This window comes from Cordyceps javanica, chromosome 7 (genome assembly GCF_051103115.1).
Source record: "Cordyceps javanica chromosome 7, complete sequence".
In the NCBI taxonomy this organism is placed as follows: Eukaryota; Fungi; Ascomycota; class Sordariomycetes; order Hypocreales; family Cordycipitaceae; genus Cordyceps; species Cordyceps javanica.
Genome location: NC_139301.1, coordinates 2350520 through 2364769, shown reverse-complemented (window position 1 = coordinate 2364769; position 14250 = coordinate 2350520). Strand labels below are relative to the sequence as shown.

The following is a 14250-nucleotide window of genomic DNA, read 5'->3' as shown; positions in this document are numbered from 1 at the left end:
ACATCGACGGAGAATCACAAGCAGGCTGTATACGAGCCTGACTTGATGTTTGTTTCCCACGTGCGATGCCATCCGAGCCATGGCTGAAGTCGTAAATATATGATGCGTTGAAGAACAAGATAGTATGATGCGTTGTGCAGACATGGGCTTGGGGGGCTGTTGTGAGCAAACAAACACGGCAATTCCGATAGTTGCCACGGCATGACAGTCACTGCCCGGCTGCACTCTGCTTGCGAATGTCGTTGCAGCAGTGTCCCCGTCCACATTCTCAAAAAAGTACCATGAGCTGAAGCCTTGTGAACATCATTTTTGTCGGTAGCTGCCAGAGGCGTATCTCGCTCCTTTTGAAGCGGAGCGAAGCCTGTTTATCGTCCACTGAGTCAGCCGCACTTGTCAGCAAAAGTCTATTCGGTACAACGTTCGGATAAGAGGTTCACGTCCTCGTAAAAATAGAGCCGTTGAGAAATAGGATAGGCTTGATTAAGAAACTCACATCCTATCGCTTCCACCGATAGCGCGGTTGGTGTCGGGAGTATCAACGCCAGCACCGGATCCACGCTCAAGCATCTTGCGGCGAGAGCTGGGGATGGCACCAGGCTTGGCCGCGCCGGACGGGGTGGCTGTGGTGGCGTTAGCCCGCGAGGCGCGTGCCTTCTCATCGTCGTCGGCAGCTTGACCAACAGCCTGGGCAATGGCCTGGGCATTCTTCTGATACTTGTACACAGTCCAGTCGAAGACATAGTCGTACTGGAAGCCCTCCCGGACGAAGAGGTCGCGGAAAATCTTGCGCAGGTAGCTGTAGTCCGGCTTGTCATCAAAGCGGAGAGAACGTGTATAGTTCAGATAAATCGCGAATTCGTTGGGGAAACCTCGACAGAGGACTTCCGTGGGTGTCGTCATCTTCTTCTCCATGATGCGGTCATACTTCTGCTTCTTCGTGGCAGCCTTCAGTCCCTGCCAGGGAAGAGAGCCGCGGCAGAAATAGAGCATAACGTATCCGAGGGACTCCATGTCATCTCTGCGAGACTGTTCCACGCCAAGATGGGTGTTGATGGAGGCGTAGCGAGCGGTACCGGTAAGGTTCTTGTTCTCGCGGTAGGGAATATGGAAGTGGGTTTTCGGGTCGCGGTATTTCTTGGCAAGGCCAAAGTCAATGACATTGACCTGATTTCCACGCTTTCCAATTCCCATCAGAAAGTTGTCGGGCTTGATATCCCGATGGATGAAGCTCTTGGCGTGAATGTATTCGATGCGGGAGATAAGCTGATCGGCAAGAAGGAGAACAGTCTTCAGCGAAAATTTACGGTTGCAGAAGTTGAACAAGTCCTCCAGACTAGGCCCAAGAAGATCAAGAACCATGGCATTGTAGTCACATTCGGTTCCGAACCATCGCACGAATGGGATACCTACGCCTCCAGCCAGGGACTTGTAGACACGTGCCTCGTATTCAAGCTGAGGATGCTTGGCCTTTACGGACTCCAACTTGATGGCGATCTCCTCGCCGGAGATGATGTTGGTGCCCAAATAAATGTCACCAAACGAACCAGAACCAATCTTTCGACCGATCCGGTATTTGTTGCCGACGCGAAGATCCTGCTCACCGATATTAGCATCATGTTTCATCGGTTGGAGATTGGGCGGTGCCTGTGAGGTGTCCACCCGAAATGAAGGGCATGCTCGTCATACCATGGTCGTCATTTTGAAGAAAAAAATATGCACTCGTTCAAGGGCTCAATTACCCGGTGATGGCTCGCTGTCGCTGCGTGGAGTTGTTGGGATGCCTGAATCTAGAGCAAGGTCAGTAGGGCAACAAAACTCGGAAATTGAGAGATCTGAGAGGCCTTCAGATGTTTTAGTTCGATGTTCTTCATCGTTGATACCGGCAAAATATCAACTGCAGTTGGCGTTGGTGATCTACGGCCACAGCCAAGGTCATGCTGACACAGCGTCTGGTACAGACGACGATGATGGAGGGAGAGTTGACATGGTCAATAGTGCAATCAGCAGTACTTACGATTTACTGCAATAAATGCAGAGATGAATGACACAGGTCAGGGTTGGATGGCAAGAGTCGGGCGGTGACGGCTTTTCGGCCCGATCGTGGCGAGAAGCGAGAGCGAGATTTGCACGCGAAGTTCCAGTATGCAAAGCTCTCTAACCTGGCCAAGATCTCTGATGAGAAGATGGTATTCTTGAGGAGTAGATGCAAACGGACGATGAGGAGGTTGGCGGATGGGGGAGACGGTGGATGGATGAAGGACAATAGGTGGAAAGGTACTAGGTAGGGAGGAGAAGTGGGAGAGGCGCCTTATGAGCAGTAGAAGGAATTTCGAGGGGGCTCCTAGGCTTGTGTCAGCCAGTGGAGCGTTGCCGCCCTGTATGTGGCCTGTGCAGTATGGCTGGGCTGTCTCTTGCGTTGGGTAGAAGGTACCTGTGTTGGCTTGGAACCTGCAGCGTGAAACTTGTACCTAGCAGCCTAAGTAGGTAGTCCTGGACTCCTGGGAGGCTGATAACTACCTTACAGGTATACTTAGCCGCTGGTCTTAGCACATACTAAGGTACTAAGTAAGGTACGGAGTACATTAGTACTTATCTGAGCAACTTTACGACCTACCTAGGTACCTTTTTACTCAGTAGTTTGTACCTACTAGGTAGGTACAAACCTACCTAGGTAACCAGAGAGGCCAGGCGAGCCCAGCCCAGTTACTACCTAGGTAGGTACCTATTAATAGTAGTACATGCATGCCAACTATCAACCGCCATACCGAGAGCAATATCTTCGCTCGACAGCATGAGAGCGAATCTCACACGATTTCAAGTGCGTGCAGGCGTAGTAGCGTATGAATCATTGCGATTTCTGTGCGCATGAAAGAATCATACAAGGGCGCGCCAGAAAATCGAGCGGCACCGAAAACGGCTCCAGCTTGGGCTCCACGCCCTTCCTTGTTCATAATTGGCAACGCATTGGGCGCAGTCCTTAGATTCATACGAGTCACGAGGGCGTTAGGCTTGCCTCGATCAACACGCCTGATGACAATTAACGTGCAAGGGCGCAGAGCTTTGCCAGTGCGGCTAGTCCTTGATTCGAGACGTCGAATTTCTGGCTAGTAGCAAAACAGAAAGCGAGGTGACTAGGCCGAGCGAGTGTGGCCTCTCACGAATCGCGCCAGCCGACTCACATATCACCACACACGGGAGTCTCAACAAGAAACACGCGACCATCAGCATGGGGCGACTTAGCATGATACCGCACACTAGACAGCATTTGACCCACGCACTGTCTTTTCAGAGTTGTATAAGTAATTTCAAGAACAGGTGTTCTGTGAATTTCAGTCGAAGAAATTGTCCGTTATGGAAGAAACGGTGAAGTCAGACTCATATTAAGCACTATCTTGTCACTATATATTTGACCTAGAACAGCGGCCAGTGAGATTTAAATTGCGGCGGTAAAGTTGGATCCAAAAATTGCCATCATACCGCCCGTTGCATGAGTCCTCGAGTGATATCTGCTGAGCTTTTGCACCATCAGTTCCTATATTTCAACTCGGTCTTCGTGAAGCATCGACCTGGTCTTGGTACTCATCACTTGCAGGTGACAGAAATGTTTGTTGGCTGGGGTGCTCAGGGCGGCTAACATAGGCTGGGCGGGTGGGATGTCCAGCTGGGCCCTGCAGCACAGCATCCAGAGTGTTTTCAATCGCTTGGTTTGTCTTGTCTAGCCACTTCTTTGCTGACGAGCTCCCCAGAAATTTCGAGGATGAAGAGAACGAAGGCAATATCGTTGGTCGCTGTGGAACGGGTGGTGGATGAAGTATTGGAGGCACATTGTTCCTCTTCGGAGGGGGGGGGAAAGATACATTATTATGAGGCCCATTGCTCAAGCCAACCATGTGCCTGGTCTGCCCAGGAGATCGTGGTGGTAAAGGTGGCGCGATTGGTCGGAGTCGAGGCTCAGAGGATGATGTCTCCGACTGAGAATAGGCATCTGCTGCAGGCGCTACCGTAATCACGGAAGGCTGGTCGGCACCTGTGTTTTGAACATGCGAGTACAAGTGTTGGACATGACTTTCAGCGTCTCGACTTGCGACATTCTGCGCTGAGGTTCCGTTGGTAGTGTATGCGGGGGGCGGTTGGGAGTAAGTCCCATTTAATAAATGTCCTGCCGGCTGATAGCGTAGACTTTCGTGAGAGGTGGTTTGCACTTCGTGGTTTTTGAATGCCGGCATAGGCGTAGTATGCTCTTTTCGAGGCATGGGTGACGTATTATTGAAATTTGAAGGCAAGTCTGATATAATATCGCTGCCTTCATGTACACTTGTCCGGCCGCCTTGAATTTCAGCTGCTATATTATCTGGTTGTTGCTTGTCAGTGAACGAAAAAACCTCACGTAGATTTATCAGACTGCAGCCTATTGATTCGAAACATACTCATTTTTGCGGGAATACTGTTGTGTCGTACGGTCTCATGCACTCGAGACTCATCTATGGTAGCAACAGGGCTGCTCGACCAGGAGCCGACATTAGTGTATGTGCTTGTTTGCCCAGTAGACTGCATCGGAGACGTCGTCTCGCTACTCGTCGGATGAATTGGCAATGCGGCTGGAACTGGGAGCTGCTGCTCATACAATCCTTGGAGGGGTAGATGGTGGCCTTGGCCTGCTTCCAACCCATCCAACGCGACTGCGTCATTGCCACTATATGGTATAGGGTCAGGCAATAGTGGTGGCTGTTCGTTTGCCTCACCGCATGATGTGATTGTGTCGCCAAACCCAGTAGAAGCTTTTTCATCCTCTGGAGCATCGAGCATGTCAGGGTTATCGGTTTCAACGCCATGATATGGCCAGGGGTTAGCTGTCTGGTGGTTCGCGTCGCTTGTCAAATTGCTAGATTGTCGTAAACTATGGGCTGCTCTTGTATCTGGCACGTCATCTAGGTAGAAAGGCCATGGGTTTGCTTGCGGCAGAGTATCCCTACCCAGGGGGGAGGATGTGCCTCGCATGCTGGACGGCGCCAGGAGCGACGGCTCGCCAGAAAGCTCAAAAACGGATCCATCCCGATTGGTAACTTGCCCAGACTTGTTCTGTGGTGCTTCCAGTTCATCACGGTAATTATTCTCGGATTTTTCTGTCACTTGGCGGGAATGCGACATTTTGGAAGCAGAGCAGTGCATGTTTCGCGACCATGTCAACGGGCGCTGGTTATCTGTTAATAAGGCCGAGGATAGGTACGCGTGTACGACCGTCAGCCAGCATTGGATAGCGCCAAAACCTGAGAATTGGGTTGGGAGCCAGTCCGCGCCACCAGCACAGCTTCATAAATTCATATTGTTCGCAACAAATATACAAAAAAAAAAGGCCCGGATCTGGCGAGCCAGGTTGTTTGGCCATTGAATATTGAGAATTAAAATTAAATGAACGCCAAACTCGATAAGTCGCACAATATTTTGATTAGATACCTAGTTCTAAAAAGTCCAGTGCGATATCAAACCTATTAAAGATCCAAACAATTAAGTACACACAACGCTGATCGAACGTTGAGAGAGTAGGGAAGAGACACTATCAGGGGCTCTTGAACACATGGAAAGCGCTCTGGGGCTGTGTGGAAAAAGCAATGTATAGGAAACAAAAATATGTCAGCACCAGTGGTCGTGATCTGTTGGTCGCGAGATGAAGTCTGGCAAGTCAGTTTAATCTGTTAATTTGTCGGCGCTTCCATGGCGACTCCGGTCAACCCATCTGCGTTTGCCTGTACGCAACTCAAAATGTGCTGCACTCGCTCGAACGTCTTGCATGTTGCCTTCGATAGCAGCACAAGTTTTGGTGCGATAGCAATCTACTGTATGCATTCGTTAGCGCTTTGTCAACAGCATTGTAACAACGGCTTTCTTTCAACTTACAGGCCCGCTGTAAAAACAGATTTCTGCCCGAAAAGACTCTGCTTTGGAGCCAGGCCATACGGTGGCCCATATCATTGAGCTTCAGCTCCTTCACGCGTCTCGATCTCTTCATCCTGGGAACCATGATCTCGCCGTCCTGACTATCAGGCAACGGTACCTTGACGGGGGTAGACGGTGTTGATTTCAAGCCACGTCTACTAATATCGCGCCCGTCCGTGTCCTGAATGCCATCATCCGACACATCGTCTGAGAAAAAGTGTGCTCCAAGAGCGTTCGGGGGCGGGTTTTGCATTTCTCGAGGGAAGAAGCTGCGGGGGTAGACGCTGGCGCGAGTTCGGAAACTGTCCGGGATCTCGTTGGTATCCACGCCGTCAAGTGTCACCCGCACGCGGAGGCGGGAACCGCGTCTACTATCTTCGACGAGGACGAATTTGCGCTTTCTGGCCTCCGGTAGGTCGGGAAACAAGCCATCCTGATCATCGCCAGGGCCATGGCTCCGCTGCTTTGCAGCTACTGCGGACCCAGTGCGAGGCGTGTGCGAGGATACTGCGCCGCCAGATGCGGCGGAGGGGTAGCCGTGACCAGTATATCCAGTGAAGACGTGGGCAGTGCGTACGTCTTGTGGGTTCGTTGTGTTTTCGCCAGCATTTCGGTATGTTTGATCACTTTCATGCGAATTGCCATCAGCTGTGCATGTGTGTTAGCTTGCACGTATAATTGAGCAGTGAGTGGTGCGAGGGCGTGAACGGAGTGCGAGGGAAACATCAAGTCTTGAGACCAAGATCGCGCCAATCAGAGAATCCAAAACGTGGCTAAAAATGATCTTCAGTGCAACATTGATATTCCAGAGACCAAGGGAGCTCATCTAAAATCAACCAACACCTAGCAGCGTGTTCCAGCAGTGGCACTAAAAAAAAGCTGCGGCCTGAGATGATGGTTTTAAGACAGTAATGTACAGGATTGTGCGTGGAGAGAAAAGAAAAGGAAGCAGCTCAACTTCGCGACAGCCCGTTGCCAGCGAGGCAAAAATGTGTAAGGAGGATATGTAAAGCAACAATCCGACTCGATTTTTCGACATATGAAACAAAACGCAGCGGCAACAATCAGAAGACAGCCTGGGACAGAAACGAACTCGTCGAGTTTTGCCCTCCTTGAGTAAGCCCCGAAGTAAATAACAAACAAAGAGCAGCGAGCGGCCGAGTACCAGGACAAAAATGAGAAAAATGCACAAAGATATATTAAAAAAAAACAAGGTGCAGTGTATCCAAACTGGAGGAACAAATCAATTGGCGCAGACTTTTTTTTCCCTTGGGGACGATATATGGCAGAAAGTGGGTGGTATCATCAAATCAGAACGCATAATGGCGATAAAATGCGGCCAGGTGCAATAGGGCAGTGCGATGATGTAGGAAGAACAAAACAAGGCAAATGTGTGGCAGATGGAAGGTCTATGCAGGGTATCACATCTGGTGGAACATACCGACTTCATCTCCTCCTCCAGTGACGGCTCCAGGATGTCCGCCTGCATGATGGTGGTGCATCGGCTGGCCCATGCTCGCCAGGCTAGGCTTGCTTTCCATCGTGGGTGTAGGACTGGGTCCCATAGAGCCAGGGCCATTTGTCAAACCTGGAGGTGGTCCATGACTAGGCATGTGCGCAGCAGCGGGTGGATGAGTAGGGCCCTGTGACTGCTTGCGATTGTTCATCTTCGCCATTCTGCGGACTCTGCGGCTTCGAAGACGTGGGTCCTGGTTACTGTTGCGCCAGCTATCAACAGCTCTCTGGATCAAACCTCGCTTGCCACGAAGCGGCGCGTTCAGCTGCGCAAGTGCCCAGCCAACACGGTTACAGTCCGTCTCGTACATCAGGCGGTTGCCGCGATATTGATCCTTGGGGCAGCAGGCACGAGGATAGACACAGTTTTCCTGCTTGAAGTCGGCGGATAACTCATCTGTGTTCACAGATTCGACATCGCAGCGGATGGTATATTCCATCTTAACTCGATCGCGCGAATATTCAAAAGCGATCCACTGAACACCATTGCCGTCCTGCCTCACCACAAGTGGAGTTGTGGCGGGGATGGGACCAGGAGCGGCATTGGGGTTCACCGCCGCGTTGTGACCACCGGGGCTCTGCATTTGAGGCGGTTGTTGTTGGTGATTCGCCTGAGGCATTGGGGAACCCTGGGGCTGTTTTTGCATTTGAAGGGGAACTTGAGGCTCGATCTTAGGCCTGGGGCTGCTGGTCATGCCAGCCTGTGTATGCGGAGGGGGATGCTGCGGCATTTGGTTCGGCGCGGCCGTGTGGGACATCATCAAGTTGGCTTGCGAGGCCATGGGTTGTTGCGGATGGTGAGTATGATGGCCATAAGGGGAGTGTGCAGCCTGGGGGGGCATAGGCTGGTACGGCGGCTGCGGCTGGTAGTACATGGATTGAGGCATGTGTTGCGAAGGCGCTTGGCCATAGAGACTTCGATGTTGGTCGTGCTGAGAAGGTGATGCGACAGAGGCGGGTGAGTTAGATTGCGGTGTGTGGTACGACATCGGCGGGTAGGGCGGTCGGGGCATTTGCGCTGCGGCCATCATGTCGGAGGTGTCTGTACATATTGAAGAGTTGTCAGCGATACAAGACTATTGTTAAGTCTCGATGAGGCTGACAGCCAGCGAAGCTCGTGACACAAGGAGAGGCATGTAGAGTGGCACAGGAAGGGTACTCACCGGCGGAGGTATATCCGCTCGTTGCACCAGGTGTGCTGTAGGGACTGGGATGGTTATAATAGTTTATATTGTCCTGCGTGTTTCCTGTCTGGTTTCCCTGCTGATAGGCGGAAGGAAGGGATTGCGCTGGCGGGTGGTAGCCACTGTGGTGGCCGGACTGTTGTGGTTGGTGAGGTTGGCCGGGATGCTGTTGATGAACTATGCTGGGCGGCCGAGAGTGGTGCAAATGCTGCGTAGGTGGAGGACCTTGCTGTTGCTGGTGGGGAGGATGCTGCATAGAGAGGAGGCCCATCAGTAAGACATTGGCATTAAGAAAGGAAGAAAGAGAAGAGACTCCAACGCGCGAAGGAAAACAAAACGTGGTGAAGTAGGTAGTGGTGGTGTTTTATTTGGCCCCTTGGCGCTGTCCAAGAAAAAAAGAGAGGTCTGGGGAGGCGTGTGGTGGAGTATGCTGTCCCCTGGAGCCAGACTAGGATGCCACGGGTGAGGCGTGCTAGGCCTAGAAAGGGGGCTGATTAAAGCAAACCGGGTCCTGGTGCAGGTTGTTTGCCCAGTAAAGAGGACGTTGGGGGGTGGCGGGCCACAACGTGGGGAAGTAGCACCAGCCGGGCTTTAGGCAGAGGAAGCTAGGTAGGTAGCTAGGTTGGTAGGGTGCACCAGGCAGGCAGGGATAACTCTGCATCGAACAGCCGGCCCTTGCGGTCAACACTCTTGTTAAGTAGAGCAGACAGGGATTTGCCTCATATGGAATGCTGTGAGACGGGGGGGCAGCGCCTTGGGAAAGGGGCAGCAGATCAACGCATCTCAGCCGAGGCCACCTGGACTGGGCTGGCCTGTACTGGTAGGGGCAAGGTGGCTAATAAACGAAGGCCAGTCCAGAAAGCTGCACATGGCGCGTGTCTGGATAGAGTTGGAAGGGGGGAGGGGAGAGAGTCCAAAGTAGGAATTGAAGTGGGTAAAAAAAAATGAGCTGATAAAAGCACTTTGGCGCTCCAAATGGTTAGGGGCGGGGAGGTGGAAGGGGAATATGCCGGCTTGAGTGGTGATTGGCGCCATCCCACACAGGCAAAAACGGCGTTGCCTTTGTACTGGGAAATAAGTCTGAGTAAAGGTGACCAGTAATGCTCATCAGCGCTGTCAGGCTAGTGCCCAGACAGGCAAGAGAGCGCCAGGCCGACAAGGGAGTGCCCGAGCAGCGCAGTGCTGTTCGTTGTCTTCTCTTCTTTTCTCAACTTTGGGGCAGAGAAAACATGTATCGCGGTTTTGCATATATTGAACATTGACCTCTTTTTTTTTTGGGCTCGCCGGCTTTGCTTCCTGTTGTCTCCCTTCCTTGCCAGCCTGCTCAACAGGGGGGTGGGTGGTACCAGGGTCTGTGTGAAGCGCTCATGCAGCGGCCGGGGGGTGTGGGTACCGCAATGTACGAGTCCAGCGACGTATTGTGGAGATGTCGTTGCTGCACAGCGCAGAAAGTGGCCCGAAGCAAAGTGAGCCAGGGTTGGCCGAAGACGCTTGGAAGCAAGACAACACAGGGACGGCTCCGGCTTTTTAATTAAATGACCAATTGCAAAAGCTGTGACAATGTGGTAATAAAAAGTCCGGGCTATCCAATAAGCCACTGGCTCCTGCACGGCGACTAAACCAACGGACCACAGCAACGCCAGAGTCGGATCTTCTTGGTTGGCGACAGCGGTGTGCAGGTCCCTGCTAGGGTGCCCCTGTCTCGGGGGGCGCACGACGTCTTCCCCATCCCCATGCCCAGTCTGTCCGTCCTCATCGACGGCAAGCAAGCAGGCACCAGGCAAGGAAGGCTGGGCTTGGACTCGGGTAAGCTGGCTCTCAATCGCGACCGACCTTGGATCACGATGGAGGTTACCCATACCCACGTCACTCCCCCACCGGTTGTGGCGGATGCCGTGATGCTTGAGCAGGCACTTGCTCAAATTCCTCAGCACACGATGGCTCTCACCTGCGGCCTTGCGATTGTTGCGCGCCGGCCGGAGTGCGGTATGCGGTCCGTTGGGTTGTGGATGGGAGCCTGAATCAGGGCAGCCTAGCCTGCTATGGCGCGACAACTTTCATAGGCAGTGGTAAGCTGCTGCGTGGCGTTGACAAGCTCAACGGTACTTGAGCTTGCTCCTCAGCCGTGCTCATGCGATTCGACAACCCTTTTCCTTGTCATCGGATAAGCCCCTTAGCGGGCCCACAGGAGCATGTCTCTCTGCAGCCACTGGCTTCTGTGGGTTGGCGCGGCTCGGGAGTGAAATCATTGTCCCACCGAGGACTCTTATTCCGAGTCGGGGTTGCGAATATTGTCCACAAGAGTTTGCAGCTTCGCATACAGAAGTTTGGTTGGCATCTCTGTGTCCATGAGCTGCTCTATGTACAGCAGCCCGAATTAGAGACAAAGCCGCTAGCTGGCCAACCCTTTAGCTGTGGCATCCGATGAGTCCCGTCGCTTGAAGGAACAGACAAAGGCTTCTGCGACTTGCAATGCGAATCATTTGGTATGGAGGATGCATATGGAATACAGCGGTCTAGCGCTGCCGACGTCTCAACGCGTGGCCATGGAATATATCAGTACTCAACCACTCGGAAGGTATTCGATTGCCCTATGCGCGTCGTCTCCATATGTATCTCGTTGTAATTGCCTTTTTTCTCGCTCATAGAAGGGAATGAGACGGAAAAAAACGGAAGGAAACGGCGACCAACTTACCAACTCATCTTTGAAGTGGCTTCGAACCTGGTGTTGGGGCGCAGCCATGGTTGCGATGCTAGACATTGGTGTTCTGGCCAAGGACTATATCATGATCAGTAGAGCATTCAAAGACAGTTGCGTCTGCACCCCTGTATCGCTTGATTTTCTCGCGCAGCATGAATTTGGAGCCGTGGGTGTGTCTAACTGTGCGCTTTGCTCCTGTAATGCCCTTGGACAATAGCAACGGCTCTCGAAAGAATAGAGCAACTTACTCGGGACCAAACTTTGGTGGAACGCTGGCGTTGTAGCTTTGCCCGAGTCTCGTTTTCGAGTTCAGCGTCAAATTCTCCCAGAAAGAACGACTTGTGAGGGCGAATAAGGGCGTCTGTATCAGGCAAAGGTTCTTGTCGAAGAACGAGGTTCAAGCAAAGGCCGGGCGGGTGTGGTGCAGGCTATCGCAGGTTACGGTCAGTGGCGCTTCTTTTGATAAATCTTCCAAATTCTTAGGTGATGTGGTCGGAATACCACCCGTGGCATCGCCACCTTACCTGGATTATGAAGGAAAACGATACGCGTAGTCTCAGTTGTCCGTCAATGAGACGCGGTACGCAGCTTTTCGTGATATCAACTGGTAGAATGCAGTGGACCGTTGCGATAAAGAGTGGGGCTTGAAGCTGGTCAGCACTAGATACCCCTGTCGTTGCTCGATGTAGTGGTTTGTGCTACCTGGGTAGATTAGAGCTCGGTGACGACAAAGACTTGAAATTATATGATCTTGGTGTAGTTGTTGACGTTTATTCGACAAACTCGAAGAACATCGGTGTTGTATTTTGTTGTTGGGCGGTAGCCAATATTGGCGCAGAGAATGAAGGTGTCGCACAAACGCAGAGGTTGTCTCGGTTTGTTTCGCGCCGGTCGACAGTAACTTCGGTGGCTCACTGTCCACGCCGGTCCGTAGAAAGCTAGTATCGTTGCGACAGGCTGCACCAGTTCGTAATTCAAATCAATACACACGACGAAACGCTGTCGGCAAGAATAAAGATTGGAACTTCGGTCAGATCAAGCGGCGAACAAAGCAAGCCCTGATGGTACCAGTTGGCTACTTAGCCAGGAGACAGGCCCAGCAGCTGTCGGTTAGCTAGCGCGCCTGAATTGGACTCGGGACACGCTCAAACGAGTCGCGATAATGTCTTCCCAAAATCCGTTCTTCCGCCCGTGTTCAAAATGAGAAGCGATTCGCCGCGATAGTTACTGAATACAGGGGACACTCGAGATGCCAGTAGTAAGCAGCACTTGTAAACTGTGAGAGAAGTGAAGAAGTTGGAGAAGAACGGTTGGCGCGGGACAAGGTCAGGGTGGAAAGGGAGAGCGGGTCAGCAAGACAAGGCTGCCCCTGTTTTCAAGAGTAAGGTCCTCGCGGAGCCGTTGGATCAGAGGCACAGACTTGGGCTGGGCGTCATTTCGAGAGAGGAGCTTACTAGTATGGAAGGACTTTTATGTCTCCCAGCCAGCCCGTAACCGAACAAACTGGACCTAACTAACTAAGTAGCTGCCGGCATACCGTTAACTACCCACCTAGGTAGGTACAAGCCAACTATCTTGGGATGCCTTGGTTAGCCAGAGAGTCAAGCCCAGTGGGCCTAGAAAGGGGGACAGGCAGTCTCACCTCGGGCGATATTAATAGCTCCCAGTCCTCATCCGAAACATCTGCCATGACAATTGTAATTTGCCCTGCGTTCTACATGGCACATGTGCTCTAATTGCCCGGAGGTACTTATTATGCCCGCGGTGTACCTCCTGCATGACGATGGACAAGTTTGGTGGCCTTTTTTCTTTCTTTTTTTCATGAAGAGAAAAAATTCTCTGGGGGCCTCCATCATATGCGCAGACACGCACGCGGCACATCCACACCTGCCTTCCTCGTGAGTGACCGCACCTCCACTCCCCTTTATTCTCCCCCAACTAGTCAGCGACGGTCTTGCTAGTGAGTTGGACCAAGCGCTGGAGTTCAACCTTTCGGGACAAAAACCGGAAGGCTTGGCGTAATTGGGAGTCTTTGAAAATGGGGCGCCAGCGGATTCGACGAAATTGGCGTGGGACAGTAAGTATGCTTGTGCCCCACGAAGAAGGCGGCGCGGCCTTCCTCAGTGAGTTGTCTGATGCTCGCTATTTGCTTCCGAGGTGGCGCTACCTCGCTCGTCATACCGACACATTTGCGCACTTAATCGTAATAACATCATTATTGATAATATTACCGGCATCATGTAGCATGTACTGCGTCCGTTTTATTTTCCTATACGTGCAAAACCGGGTACCGAGAGCCCACACCAATACCTTTAGCAGCGTGTGCGAAGGAGTGAGGTAATTGCGGTCATGCCCGTGCGATTACTCCGTACGGCCGACGGCCGACGGGCAACTGAGGTTGTCGTATTACGAGATAGTACCTATTTATTATAGTCGCAAAAACAAAACACTTCTACTAACGATGCTTTCCGCCGACGTGTCGGGGGCATGATATATCTATTCCATCCAATTGACAGATGGACAGGCCAGAGTCAGAACCATGCCTCTGCCCAAGCGTCTCGCGGTTGAGAGACCCGGTGGCATGGTTCAGGCTGGGGCGCAAGGAACATGAGCTTGCCCCTTTGCCTCTGTTAAGTCGGTGGTGCGTGTGATGTGGCTGACGCCGGCTCGCTGTGCTCCAACTCCTCATAGCTAGCTCTCCGGTCGAAAGCAGTACTTACAGCCAATCGTGACGTTGGCGCGCCGCTGTTGTCGTCCTGTGTACAAAACTGCTAAATTGATATGCTGGGTCCTTCCCCTCTCTTCTCAGGCGCGCTTGAGCAGGGTTCTTTTAGATCGTGTGTTCAACCTGGTAATACGCCACGATCTCTCGAAAGCAAACAAACTTCCCCCGAGATGTGTACATGGGCGGAGCAT

General features: G+C 52.2%; 2 protein-coding genes across 2 annotated transcripts; both read right to left on the bottom strand.

Annotated features, from left to right (window-relative positions):
- Positions 1–489: 489 nt before the first annotated feature.
- On the bottom strand, positions 490–1698 carry V2A60_010199 (kinase-like domain-containing protein; the record flags this gene model as incomplete). Its single annotated transcript, XM_083261459.1, has 2 exons — positions 490–1593; positions 1687–1698. The coding sequence occupies 2 exons, from the start codon at positions 1696–1698 to the stop codon at positions 490–492; spliced, it is 1116 nt and encodes a 371-aa protein (XP_083117585.1).
- A 3987-nt stretch (positions 1699–5685) lies between these two features.
- V2A60_010198 (uncharacterized protein) lies at positions 5686–8477 on the bottom strand (the record flags this gene model as incomplete). Its single annotated transcript, XM_083261458.1, has 3 exons — positions 5686–5834; positions 5896–6582; positions 7376–8477. 3 exons carry the CDS (start codon positions 8475–8477, stop codon positions 5686–5688), a joined length of 1938 nt encoding a protein of 645 aa, XP_083117584.1.
- Positions 8478–14250: the final 5773 nt, after the last annotated feature.